We start from the raw sequence: 14,801 nt of genomic DNA, 5'->3' as shown, positions 1-14,801 counted from the left end.
GTGTGTGTGTGTGTGTGTGTGTGTGTGTGTGTGTATGACAGGCATAGCCAGATGAGCAGGCAGATGTTTCCTCTGTCTCTACTCCGACTGTCTGAGAAAGACTGACAACAGCTGGACTGATGCCAGACACACACAAACAGAAATGCACACACACACACACACACACACACACACACACACACACACAAACAAACACACACACACACGGGACAATATTCCACCTCGACACAACTGCACTGAAAGGTTTCTTTTCAAGTTTCATTTTAACATTATTGGTTATTTTCATCTACTGCATACTGAACTTCACTTCAGCTGAAATATTTTGCTTTGTCACATTCAGTCAATGTTGAAATCTCACAATCTTGTTACAGTTATTTCTGCCCAAACCTGCCTTTAAAGTTCACCTACTAACTTGTCAAATGTTGGATGGATTTTACCTCTTAGGCATTATAAAGTTAATTACCATGAGACAAGTTGAGCAGAGACTGCTTTGTATTAAAAGGTTATAACCCAGACAGGTTGGGAATGACTGGTTTAGATGTTGCATCTACAGTATTTGTCATGTTGGAACACTTCTGTTTTAAAATAAGACATGAATCAACCTGTTTTTTCCTACTTAAAATGATTGCAGATACTAATTTAGTTTGATTAATTTCCAACGAAAGCAAAGTGAGTCATGTTTCTGTCCAATCTGATGAAGGATGGATTAGATGAATGTCTCAGTGAAGGAGGGAGTCATTGTACAGCAGCCTACTGTAAATGAACTCACTGATCTAGTGTAAACCTCAGTGTAAACCACAGCATGAGACTGAGATTTCAAACTTCTCTCCCAGCCTCTGATTGGTCATGAAACATGTTTGATTTTTCAACTGGAACATAGCTCATTGGTAATTATCCGTTTCATCAGCAAAGACTCATGCTAGCAGGCCATTGAGAGTTTGGTTTGTAGTTTGTGAAGTTCCCACAAAATCACATATAAATATTACTGAATGCGGGTTGAATTCATTTTTCCTCAAATTGTTTTGTCAAACTCGGACTGTCATTTTGTCAAGAGAAGGGAATTCTTGTGGGAGCTGCTGAAATTCGAGTATGTCTCCTCTTGCGAAAAAAGCTACCGTCGGACTCTAAACTGAACCGAATTTTTAAAAGGATTAAAAGAGCTCTTGTGTTTCGAGTTTTAGCCGAACCCTAATTCTATAAAAATGAAAGGTAAACATAGCGTTTTAGTTACAGTGGCGGTATTTCAGCGTCAACAGTGTTTGAGTTTATCCCTTCGTGTGGTTTCGACACAAAAACCAAACCATGTGTTGTTGGTTTGGGTTACAGACCGCTGTAAGGCCCAAAATCGCTTCTACAAACAAACAATAAATACTGTTAGGCCCTGTTTTTCATACTTTTTACAGTGCCAAGGAGGAGATGGCGGAAGAAAACTCTGAAGAGTGACGTTAGACACAAAACAGAAGGGAGTTGTGGATGCTGAGAGGTGATTTAGATGTTTAGTTGAACTGTACCATGTTGTTTTCTTGTTCTGTCTCGTTCTTTCCCTGCATGCTGCGGTCGCTCGCTCTGTTAGTGAAGGTTTCCTCTTTGTCTGTCCTGAAACACAAATAAAAAGTGAAATCTCTCAATACATGATAGCTTTAGATGGGAATAAAACAACTCTGCCAGGTTTTATGAGTGAGGTAAATGGAATAAACCAAAGTTAAACCTGTAGGAATGTTGTGTTGGTTACCTGTGGGATTGTTTGACTATTTTCTGTGTGAAACAGATCAGTCTCTGCGTCTCTTCCTGGTACCTCTGCAGGTCTTGGGTTAGCAGGTTACGGAGTGTGCTCAGTGCCTCCTCCTGGAACACCAGCCTCTCTGATTCCACCAAACGATCGGTGATAGAAGCCTGAAGCTCCCGAAAAGCACACAACTGAAACTGGTGAAAGAGGAAAATAATGGAGTTTAACTAATTGGCTTTTCTTCTTCATGGGACATTTATTTCATGATTTTGAGCTTTAAAAGAAAACACTTCCCTGAGGTTGTGTCATATTTACTAAAACACTCATTCTCATTCCTCCACTTTCCTCTTGTTTGACCAGCTTTTGTGTACTTGAGCATTGAGTATTTCTGGCCTTAGCATCAGTGTGTGTGACAATATAATCAAACCTCAAAGTTTACTTAGTTTTTTACTCAGCATTCAACCAACGTCCTGTGGTCTTAATTAATGAATAACAGAGTGTGAGATGCTGTCACTGCTTACTTTTTAACCTGACATTTTGGGTTTTTTTTTAACCCACTGTGACTAGTTAGTATTTCCTGCTGCAGTCTCTTACAGTGGATGTCTGAAGACTGGAGCTCCTCTTCAGGTCTTGTTCTGTTCGTCTCGTCTTCTGCTGCAGATTAAACAGCTCAGCGGTCAGCGGCTGCAAGCGGCTTTTAATCCGAAAGAGTCTGACAACACACAGAAACATTCAATTTACAAAATGCACCTAAACTCCTGCCGGCATTACAACTAATATAATTTACATTTAATTGTATATTAGCGACAAGACCTAAATACCACTAAAAAATAAATACAACATATACATCTTTTTATTTTGACAAAATGAATAACAGTGGTCTTTGCAGATATTATCTACTTAGTTGTATGTAATTCAGATTATTTATTGTGATAATTAGAAATGAGAAATTCCTAATGTTAATACCTACAATATATATGGTTACTTCCTGTCCTACTTTAATGCTTTACTGCTAACATATGTGTTACACATGTAAATATTGTTGATTTTACTGAAAATAAATGCACAAAAAGGACGTTGAATGCCCACATTAACATACAGACATGTACTATATAATCAAGCCAACATCAAGCACATGATTAAAAAATGTCAAGAGAAACAGTTGATGGAAAATAATGCTAATGTATAAATTAGTATTATTTATGCACACAGTGGATTCAGGTGGTGCTGTTTCATATCTTTTTCTTGAACAACCAACCAGAGCAGCTCCTGAGCTCAGTAAAACAGGTATGGACAGACTTCTTTGCTGTCCATTTGTCTCAGCTGAGAGATTTACTTGAGAAAATGGGTATCATTTTGAAATGATCCAAAAAAGCTTTCATACTCTATTGTTGTTTTCATTTTTCAGTCATTCATGGATAAAAAAGATTACTCATGGATATTTGTGGCCTTGGGATTTGAACCATCAACCATCTGGTCTCATTTCCTGCAACCTCACTGCCTTCACTCTCCCTCACAGTCGGTCTCTGCAGGTTTGGGAACTTAGGCCAGCATCTTTCCCACATTAACCATTCTTGACTTACATTTGCTCTTGGCTCCTGTCATCATCTTTGACATGAGACTTGACATGTTCCTGTCCTTTAACAAACACAGTGATGTTTTCATAGATACACACAGACATGAACAGCTGATGTAGTGGTAATTAATCCTTGTTGCTTAAAGTCAAATATTCACAATCACACCCAGCTACAGCAAGTCATGTGAGTGCTGAGACTGTGAACACAGCATGAGTCACAACTCCATGTTGCAGTAGATGCTCTTTAACTCTACCAGCAACAGTACAAGCACTTAGAGCAGTGTAGTAGTGCTAACACTTGTATCAGCAAAAGTAGTACTGATATTAAGTAAGTAGGGTGGATTATGGTAATATGGGACACTGACTAACATTGGACAACTAAGATCCAGTGCATTTATCACTTTTTCCTATTCAATTATTTTAACGCTAACTAGTATATGTAAAATGTGTAGGTTATATTATATATGTTTAAAATTACACAAGTGAACATACAGGCTACTAGTTTTTGAACCTAAAAACTATGGTTATGCACATTTCAGAATGTTGTGGCAGATATAAGGTGGCTTTGTAAAAATCTGGGTATTTCTAAGCTTAAAAACTAACTAGTGTCCCAGGTTACACAATCTACAAATTCTGAAGCAATTTGGCATAAGGAATATGAATATAAGAGCCTTGTTCCTTAATCCAATTTAACAAGGAAACATCTCAGGGATTTCATAATGATATAAGGGTGTTGATAATATATTGGATTAGTGTGTAAATAAGGTAAACACGTCAGAATTGCAAAATGTGCCCCACATTACCCTAATCTATCCTAAGTATTATTTGTACAGCACCTTTTTCAGTGCTTTTCATAATGAAAACTATATTATTAAAGGCAATATTAAAATATAAATTACACAAACAGAGCTAGTGCTAGTAATACTAATAGTAGTAATGCTGGTGGTTCTACACTGCTTTGCTGCTACTGTATTAGCAATAGCATTACCAGTACTAGCAAATCTACTTGTTGCCATACTAGCACTGGCTATATTATGATTATCAATACATGTAGCAGCGTAGCACTAGAAACAATGAGGACAGTTGCAGCTGCAGTTGTAGTAACAGTAGCCTAAAGGTGACAGTGCTAGTGGTAGGAGTTGAAGTGTTAGCGGTGTTAGCACTAGCAGTGGTAGGCCTACTGAATATTCTAGCAGTTAGTTATAGTACCATTATAGTATTATTAGTATTATTACCAATAACTGTATTATTAGTTGTACAAGCTAGTAGTTTTAGCAGAAAGGTGACCGTATTTGTAGTGCTAGCGGTAGTAGACACAGTAGCATTATTTCTAATAACATTAATAGGCAGAACAGGCTAGTAGACGTATCTGTAAACAGGAGTAGTATTTAGGCTAGCAGTAGTATTAGCTGTAGTAGAAGTAGTAGTTATAGCTGTCGTATTACTTGTTCAGTTCTGATTCTATGACTAGCAGCAGTACATAACTACTACAGTAGTACTAAGAGTTGAAATACCACTACTGTAGTAGTAATAGCAAGTACAGCATGAATAATAATGGTACTTATATCACAAGTAGCTAGTGTGGCAGCCAGAAACAGTCATATGAACTCTACAGTCACAAACTGAAGGTCCTTGTTCAGTGAAGTTTCATTCAGATGTTACGGTGTAGTTGACCAGCTGTGCACTGGGAGGCGCTAAACCTCTGTACCAAAGTGAGAGAACAGCAGGTGATAAGAGCTCAGAGAAGTGTTTTGTTTGTGAGGAAGAAGAGGAGGCTCATCTGAAGGAAGCCTTTGATGAACAAACGGAAGACGTGACACCGACATGTAGAGAAAGGCAAATTAGTAGAAACGACGCAAACAACAGCACAGAAACACAAAGGCCCTCTGGGAAATATATTAACATTCTGTTAATGAGGTTTTCAAGGAGGCGTACTGACTCTCTCTGCTGTGTGTGTGTGTGTGTGTGTGTGTGTGTGTGTGTGTGTGTGAGGACTGTAAGGAGGAGACGGACAGAAATCTGAAGTTAATCTAAAACAGGACAATAACCTTCGATCCTGCTTTAACAAAATAAAATGTTTACACTGATAAAGCTCATTTCTGATGATAACAAGGTATGTGCAAATTAATTTCACTTTTTTTCTAATTCAAACTGAAAGACTTTTCAATATATTAATATTTGGATGTGGGTTAACACATCATCCATTACAGGGAACAAACTTCTCCGTGAGCATCAGAGCATGGAGCCAGTCAGTCAGTGAGGAAGTCTAATTTCTGGACTAATTCTAACAACTCAGGGTATTTTACTATAAATGAGGAACCTTTTTATCACAATATTAATATGGATATTTTAATTAAACTAATGCGTTTTTATATAAATTTGAACTAAACATAAGCATACATATAAATGTTTAAGAGCAACTTTAAAAAATAAACTGTTTTTCATAATGACAGCTTATCTATAATCATTAATTTGGACATTAGACATTTATAGATTCATAAGAATTGACCATGAGAGGATTTTGCTGAAATCTGCTATTGAAATTGAATTATCACCCGGTCAGATTACTAACGGCTTTGTTTGTAAAACATGTTTAAAATGTTCTGAAAGCATTGATATTCATGTTTAACATATTGTTCTTTTCCACATGTGTAAGTATTCAGTCACTAATATAATAATATTTGATCCTGACAGCACTGTGAAGCCCCCCCTGCCTCTTAATGAAAACAAAGAGTTTTATTGTGGTCATGAAAACTTAGTTGTGCAATAAGCATCAAAAAAGTCCTGTGTCCAGTTGCCTGAAGCATCTCGGGAAATATTTTTCATAGTAGTTTTAATAAAAGTAAGATTTGCACAAATTTAACATCTGCCCTTGAAGACAAATCCTTATATTTCTACTTTGGTGCATTTTGAGGCAGTTATATCTGTTTTCCATACATATACAGATAGAAAAATTACTGCACTAAAAATGAAGAATATCACTTAATGTAAAATCTCTTTTCATTGATGAACTAAATAAAAATGTGTGCTGAGTGTCTGAATATTAAAAAAATGAATGAACAACAATAAAAACTTTGAGACTTTTATCCTGTCAGTCATTTCTGTCCACAATCATTACTAATTTAATTTTTCAGGATCTTTCTATTTTTTTCAAAATTCATTTATTCATCAGCTCAGGTATATTCTCTTTTTTTAGGTAACAATAACTTCATGCAAACTTGATTTTCTGAATAATCTTACTACAAAAAAGCCACCACCGCCAATCAATATGTGATTTACTTAAACAGGAATGCATTACCATGGTAACTGTTATCCTACCGTAAGGCTACTCCTGCTGGATTGTGAGAAATCTCTCGGTAATTTAACTTTAACTCAGAAGTCTTGCAGAGCAGCTTCTGATAGCATCCTTCAGTACAACGTTACTAAGAAATAAACATCTTGAGAGAAATCTCAAGTAGATTTAAAGACTTTGAAGTGTCATGCAAATGAGCAACTTTGTCACCTGTCAATCACGACTCATCTTAACCAATCACTTGTGTGTGTGTGTGTGTGTGTGTGTGTGTGTGTGTGTGTGTGTATGACGAATGACGAGGAACATCATTCATCACACTGAAAAGGCTGTAATTGTGTGTGTGTGTGTGGTTTTGACAATTTTAGAAACACACACACACACACACACACACACACTTAGATGAACATGCATACAAACAGGCATATGCCGCATGGTAACAATGTGTCAAATCCTTCTCTATCTCCCTCTCTCTCTCAACACACACACACACACACACACACACACACACACACACTCTCTCTGCCAGCTGTCAGTATGTTCTGATTAGGTGCTTACGTACAGAAAAGCGTGAATAGGGCTCCATAATTACATGAATGTATGTGACAAACACATTTCACTCCATAATTGCAGGTGGAAAATGTGTGGGTGTTATTTTAGTCTCTATTTTTTTTACATTAACGTATCTCACCACTCGCAGCCTGTCACATATAGAATTTTTCACAGTGTCGAGGTTACACAGGATGTATACACGCTAGTATAGTGTGTGTATTCACAGTGCAGCCAGGATTCATTTTGATGAATAAAATCCTCTCCAGAAAGTGTTTCAGTCATGGACAGAGGTGGTCCACCTGTATGGAAATTAATATAAATATTCATGTCTGACTCCTCTTCTACTTCACACTGATTGTGTTCAAAATGTTTGTGTGTACATCAAATTTACAATCACAAGGGAAACTAATGCTTGAAAGTATAAATTAAGTATATTAAAGTCATTCTTTAAGCAAAAATACTGATAAATGTTGAGCTGCAGCTTTTCCGATGTGAGGTTTTCTGATTTAAATATGATTGATTGATTATCTGTTCACTGTGTTTTACACACTAAATGATTCATTCATATGCTTAGAAAACAAATGAACTATTAATGAAAATGTATTCATTTTTCTATAAAACAATGCAGCCCTCTACAGCTTTTTTATAACTTCAAAATGGACAAAACTCAAATGGTTCATGTGCTCTTAGAAAAAAATGGGAGGATTGGAAATGAAAGACAAAGGTAGAGGGAGAGTGAGGGAAAAGAAAAAGAGGGATAAAGAAATAAAATGTGTATGAAAGTTGAAAGATTTTTTTAAGGAAAATAATAAACAGCTGAGAGCAAAGGAGGTGAAAGAAGATCAACATCTTGAATCAAGAAAAAGAGAGAGAAAGGAGGGAAACAGGATGAGAGGAATGCAAGGACGAAGCAAAAATGTTTTGACAGGGTGAGGAGGAGGAGGAGGAAGAGAAGGAGGAGGAGGAGGATGGCAGAAGAAAGGCAGATGCTGTGAAGGAGGGAGTGCCGTGTCTATAAATCAGAAGGAAAGACAGAAACAGAAATCAATAAAAAGAGAGACACAAAGAAGAAAGAATAAAAGAATAAAGAGAGAAAAATAAGCTTAAATGAAACAATCTTGTAAACAGAAAGATCAAGAGAAATGCTAATAGTGGACAAAAAATGAAAAAAAGGATAAACAAACAAACAAACAGAAAGAAAGAAAGCGATAAAAGAAAGCAGCCTCATGCTACTCTGACCAATAATCTCAGACTATAAATGATCACCATCTCTCGTCACATCACGGTGACCTTTGACCTTTGTGGTTCTGCTGTTCTTTAAAAGGAAATGAAGCTTCTTCCGGACACAAGGACTCAAATTCAGTGGGATAAATCATTCTGGCTTTAGAGCTTTTCCACCTTGTTGATCGATTTCACGCTCGATGTCGTAAGATGTTGAAGATATAAAGGAGAGTGAAAGGATGATCGTTCAGAGAAGAGGAGGAGGAGGAGGAGGAGGAGGAGGAAGAAGAGGAGCATGAAGATTAGGAGGGAGGTTGATAGAGTTCAGGAGAATTTTTCCAAAACTGCCAGTCTGCCTGTTAGTCTTGGCAACAAGCTGGAGTCTCCTTGCGTAACCCGGGCTAAAAAGACTGTTTCTGTCTATCTATGGGAAAATACCAGTGAAAAACAGCACATGAAATCCATCACAATCAAACTTCATTTATTCCTCCACCGTGTGATGACCCGCTGCGAGCTTTCAGTCCATCATGCTCTTCTGCGGATAATAACACTGGTTTGCTTTTCTTGATCGTTTTTAATTATTCATGTTTTTGACACAACTCATAAGGCAAAAGTGTTGAAATGTCTTTACAGTTTTGAATATTTATTGAGCTATCAGCTGCATCTCACAGTCTACATCAGTGGATGATGTTGTCATGGAGATGGTTCAGTTACGTATATACTCCGCCAATATACGACCACCTGTTCCTTATGATGTTTTCTCACTAACTACTATTTCTAAGGTCAAATATGAACTTTCATGCTCAAATTACTATTATCTGGTTGCTACTTATTAAAGGGTCTGGTATATCAGTCAACCAATATTATCAGACAATATTGACCTATCACAGACAGTAGGTCAGTGGTACCAGTGTTTATACCGCCCCATATATGCTGATTTTTTAAAAAGCTATATAGGCAGCATTTTATGTATATTTAATCGTTTTTCCTAATTCGAGATTAATATATATTTATAAAAGTGTGTTTATTCTGTGTATTTATGATTAAGATTATTATTCTTTTATTCCCCAATACCTGTATCGGCCCCAAAAATCCCTTATTGGTCGGGCCCTACTCAGGAGTTGTGGAGTTACCAGTTTTGGTTTGATTTGTCAAGGTTTTGACATAATCAGTCTCTGGGATTTCTGCCTTGTTTTCTGCTTGTGTCTTAAATTGGACATTTTAAGATTTTGGAAGGTTGTTCAGACAAAACAAGTCATTTGAAGATGTCATGAACTTGGGATCTCAGAAATTTTGATACATATTTTCCACAACAATCTGACATTTTATAGACAAAATGATAAAATGATTGATGCAAAAAGTAATGAGCAGATTAACCAATAATGAATATAATTTGTATTAACAATCCTAGTAAAATTTGCTCTAAAGAGGTCTTAAATATGTAGCCTACCTACAGGTCACACACAGGTCACCCAAATTACACACTCTTTAGTATGTAATTTGGGTGAAGTGGCCTTTTAAGATTCCTGTTCTTTAAGCAAGACAATCCTTATCTTGGGTGTTTCCCACTCCTCAGGCAGAGAGGTCAAAGGTTAAGAGGAGGGTGGACACTTGGGTTCATAGTCAGAATTGTGAAATTTACTGACCTAGGCTCACCATGCAGCTCTGGATGCTTCCAGTAATAAAAACACAATGTGTATTTATAAAGTGGATTCCTAAGAAAACAGATAAACATCTAATGGAACGTCCAAGTTGAAATGTTTAATGATTTGTGTGTGTTACTAATTTAGATTCCTACAGCTCAATTAGAAATAACGCAGAGCTTAAAAAAACAAATTAAGAATGAAAAAGGAAACATGCCTGATTCCAGTTTTGGTAATTTGATCTGAAAATGACAAATTTGCATTTTTGCTGTTTTTGGTCATGAGTATGAGAATCCTGGCTTTATTTTGTTCTACTAAACAGCTTTCATCTCCTTTTAAGGATCACGTCCTATAAACAAAATAAGTTTATAAAAATAAATGGAATCATTTTCAAAATGAGTACAAAATGGTTTATGTGTTTACAGCAAGACATTTTTTTCCCCTATTCAGGCAGGAAACAAGGGACAGTCACAAGTTCAAGCATTCAACTTCTATAGAAATTCACTTGAGTATTAAAAACAAGAAGCTGTTTTGTATCTTGAGCTGTGTGAAAGTTTAAGTAGGACACCGTTATTTTGTCCGGACAGCTGCAAACAGCAACGTTGAACCAAAGTAAAAGCGAAGGAGTGGAGGTCAGGCAGTTTTGTAATATTAAATAGACGTCAATAAAAGTTGTTGCATTGAATGGCAGTCTGGAAGGCCTTTCAGCTATAAATGTTAACAGTGATTAACCAGGCAACAAGGTCATAGTTTTTGATGAAGATGCCCAAAGTTAAGTTATGCTGCCAAAATGAATGAAATTGAACTTTAAATCTCCCAATACCCTGACTACCTAGAGCAGAGTACACTTAGTATTGTGAACATTTACAGTGTAATGAAGTCTTTGGTATCCGAGTTCTTTGTACCTTATGCTCTTCATCCTGCTTTGCCTTGCTTAGTTTGAGGACATTTTGGTGTGAAAGCCCAATAAGACCACATCAGTTTCAAGACTGATCCGTGGAGGTTACTGCTTGGTTGGGATTATGTTCTCACTTCAGACAAACAGAAGCACAGTTGTGTTTGTTGGAAGGGTTGAACAGGAATCATTATCACCTTAACAAGGAAACTGAATTGAAGAGAAAGTTTAGAAGAAAACTGTTCCAGAGGTGAATGGAGCAAAAGCTGCTTGATTCCTGCTACTTTTAAGAAAGGCCTTATCTCCCTTCCTAAATGTTGCAGAGTCTTAGTTCAATCCTCTTTCCTGCACAACCCGAACCAGTGTTGTTGGCGCTGTCATTACCATATAAGCCTCCCTTAAAGCTGAGGAAAACCCCAGTAAAAATGAAAGCAGAGTGACGTTTTCCTTCCCGTAAGCCAAGTGGATGAGAGGAGTGGATATCATGTGGGGCAGAGCAACAGGAGACATGTAACAGTTTAATAAAAAAAATACGAATCTTGTCTGATTAAGCCTTTGATCCATGCTGTGACTAGATGCTGTCAGTATTGGCGATGAGCGCGCAATTTGATGAAATTTGGAGATTTCCTGGAAAAACATCAGAATAGCATGTGTGCATGTGTATGTGTGTGTGTGTGTGTGTGTGTGTGTTTGTGGGTGGGTGTGTATCTGCTGGCACACCTTGAATCCTGAAATGTGTTTTAGCTTGTCTTGTCTGACAGAAGTAAGACCAGTTGAAGTGTTGTTCTGCCAAACTACTCATCGTGGCAGGAGTACAGAGAGAGCAGGAGAGAACAGGGTGAGGCAGCAGCCACCTACCACCATCTGAAGATTTACTGTCAACACAGCACAAGAGGCGACGCAAACTGATAATTCACCAGGAACCTTCACTTTCTTTCACAGCTTACATTGAAACCGGGTTTCGAGCATTGCCTAACTTTCTTTCGACTTCACTTTTACTGATTTACCTACAAGCTTGATGTTTGGAGAAAGATAGATGTAGACGTAGCATCTGTTTCTAAAGGGTTGTTCTTGAACCTGGAGTTCGGTTTTGCTTTTAGGTTAATGTTGATGATGATGGTTGATAGGTAGCCTGTCACAATAACTACTTTTGTTGGACGATATATTGTCTCAGAAATAATAAACGATAAACAATATTATTGTCATTTGAAGTCCAATTGATACCACTGATATACTGATAATATAATAGTATAATAATGAAAGGGGGGTGGAGGGTGGGATTGGAGAGTGGGTGCTTCACTTCCATTAAAAACACAGACTGCTATTATGGGCTAGGATAGTTATTTACCTTTAATTCCATACAAGTGGCGCCAAGTCTCCAATCAGGACTACACAGTGAGGAATGGAGGACACTACTCACTTAGCCAAAGTGACATGAATAGCCTCTTAGCTGCTAATGTGAAGAGTGGCAATATTGAAGTCAAGATCAAGGTCTGTCCCTACATACAATAAGTCCATATATAGGCATGATGATTACACAACATTATTGTGCGATAAGTTGATAACGTAATTATAGAGATAGGCCTAATGAGTGCCAGTAATGACTCCACTAAGCATATCCCATATCCATTAGAAGTGAGAAATAAAGTTGCAAAGTTTTCCATTCTGCTCCATTCATTTGTTGTAGGAAGCCAAGGCTGACATAAAGCTGATGCTATGCTAGTCACTGAATGTGCCTCACAATAAAAGCATTAAATGTAAGGGCAGAGGTGCGCCTTTAAGACCTCAAATGAACTCATTTGTACAAAGTGCTGTCCAACCACATCTAAAGGCAGATGTGTTTTATAGCTTTTCTCAGCACTCCTTTGAGGGCGAGATGCAATTATTGCTCAAATAATGCTGATGAAACACACACATTTTCGCCTCGAGGGAATTTATGGTGTTGCACAGGATACGAATCACAAAAGGTAACAGTTCCTACTCTGCTTACTTTCTCACCTCAAAAAACTTGGACAATCGTTTTGTCAAGTGGGCGTGGTTGTCAGATCGCCAGTTTTGGGAAAGTTACAAAAACTGTCAAATGCGACGCCCATATTTACTGACATTAGAAAGGTGTGGCAGTAATGGTTTTCAAATGAAGTTTGACGATCTAACAAGCACTTAATGTGAAACTTACACCTTAATCACAAGTGTTGACACTCAATTGAGGTTACTAAAGATTTACTCTACTGTATAAAGTTGAATGTTGGGAGATATTATTGAAACACTGCAAACTTAATACCGTTTGCAGTACTGTATACCTTATGGCGCGTTGGTGAAGAGATGTAGGAGTGTATAATTACGCTGAGTAAAGCCTTTTCCCCTTACCTGCTGTGTAGAGACACAAAACAAAGTGAGTGCAACATCAGCTCTGATCATTTTTTATCATAGTCAGTCCTGTTTGTCAAGTCTGTGCCAGTACAAACCACTATAAAGAGTTATTGTACCGCAGTAGCAGTATGTTACATGTATTAAACTAAACATGACACATGGTGCATCTGTCATCGCAAGGCCGATCCAATGTAGTGATGCAATTCCAGAAACCTTTGGAAGAAACTAGTTAACATTTTCACATGCCTAAAAAGCCTGTAGGTGCATGAGCTGATGTGTAGTCACAGTTAATATTTTCCACACAGAGGAAGAGAGGGTTATAGACTGCAGGAAAAATGTTTGCTGGTTTCAGATCTGTGCTCAGTATCAACAGATACTACTTTATGCATCTAGACAAGCAAATTTAAAATATGATCAAGGTATACCAGGTGAAGTATACTTTCATTTAATGAGGCCTATTGATCATAATTTCCAAAAATATGTTTAAAACCTGTGGTAGTAAGTCGGAATTAAATTGTTTAAAAAGGTCTAACACTGAATTTGGTGATGTTTTATACCTTATGCTTTATAAACAGTCAAACCAGACAAAGACAAAGGACAAAAGTTCCACTGTTGATGGGAACAGGAGTGTCAAAAAGAAAAGAAAATGAGCATGGACATTCATTTTTGACCGTTGGGAACAGTGTATGTAACAAAATCTCACTGTCTTCATAAATACATTAATGTACTGCAATAAATCAATTTTTTTATACGTTCATATCTTTTACACACAAGACGTGAGGACAAGACAAAATGTCCTCATTTACCAAGTTGAAATTTGGTCCTTATAAAAGATAGATTTACTGGAACACAAAACCGCAAATGCCTGAAAGAGCCATTCACTTTCGTTTTCCCTCTTTTCCCGTCACTCACCCTTTCTCAGCCACACACATTCACACACACAAACACACACACACACACACACACACACACACACACACACACACACACAGACACACATACACACATACTCACACACACTCACAGGCAGGCAGGATCCTGTTGTTTTCTCCAGCAGAGCAGAACCTGCTGCTGTTATGAGATACAGTAAAACTCCCACAGTCGTGTTCCAGCTCTGTGACAAAACCCCACAAACCAGCACAGAGCTGCCTCCCACTCACATGTTCACACAAGACGCAGCACATCCGGATTTCTATAAAAGAGGAGAGTCCAGTTCCCGAAAGATGAACAATCAAGGATTTTCCCAAAGTGCTAAATGTATATTTTTAGGATGGTGAATATTTCTCAATGAAAAGGATTACCAAGGGAGGCAATTTGACATCTTGTTCAGTAAAACATGAAAGAATCGTACTTTTTTGTAATGTCTCCTATTGTACTTATTTGTATCCACTGGTATTACAGTCAATACCCTAACTGTATGTCCTGCTCACAGAAACAACACTGACATCTGAGTGATAATCCTTATGAATAGAAAGATGGATATTAATCATTTTGTCTGACAGAGTAATGGTATCAACAATTTATGTGCA

General features: G+C 37.4%; 2 protein-coding genes across 2 annotated transcripts in view; both read right to left on the bottom strand.

The window, feature by feature from the left end:
• pum3 (pumilio RNA-binding family member 3) overlaps positions 1 to 14,801 on the bottom strand; it is a 260,316-nt gene that overhangs the window by 134,555 nt on the left and 110,960 nt on the right. The window lies entirely within an intron of this gene.
• Positions 1 to 14,801, bottom strand: part of LOC128380658 (putative uncharacterized protein MYH16) — a 43,380-nt gene that overhangs the window by 19,493 nt on the left and 9,086 nt on the right. Inside the window, exons 4-6 of the mRNA XM_053340528.1 lie at positions 2,321 to 2,438; positions 1,733 to 1,923; positions 1,512 to 1,596 (exon numbers count right to left, since the gene is read on the bottom strand). Of these exons, the coding sequence (XP_053196503.1) occupies positions 1,512 to 1,596; positions 1,733 to 1,923; positions 2,321 to 2,438 (394 nt within the window). The remainder of the gene's footprint in view (positions 1 to 1,511; positions 1,597 to 1,732; positions 1,924 to 2,320; positions 2,439 to 14,801) is intronic.

This window comes from Scomber japonicus, chromosome 19, assembly GCF_027409825.1.
Source record: "Scomber japonicus isolate fScoJap1 chromosome 19, fScoJap1.pri, whole genome shotgun sequence".
Lineage (NCBI taxonomy): Eukaryota > Metazoa > Chordata > Actinopteri > Scombriformes > Scombridae > Scomber > Scomber japonicus.
This window is presented reverse-complemented; position numbering and strand designations above follow the sequence as displayed.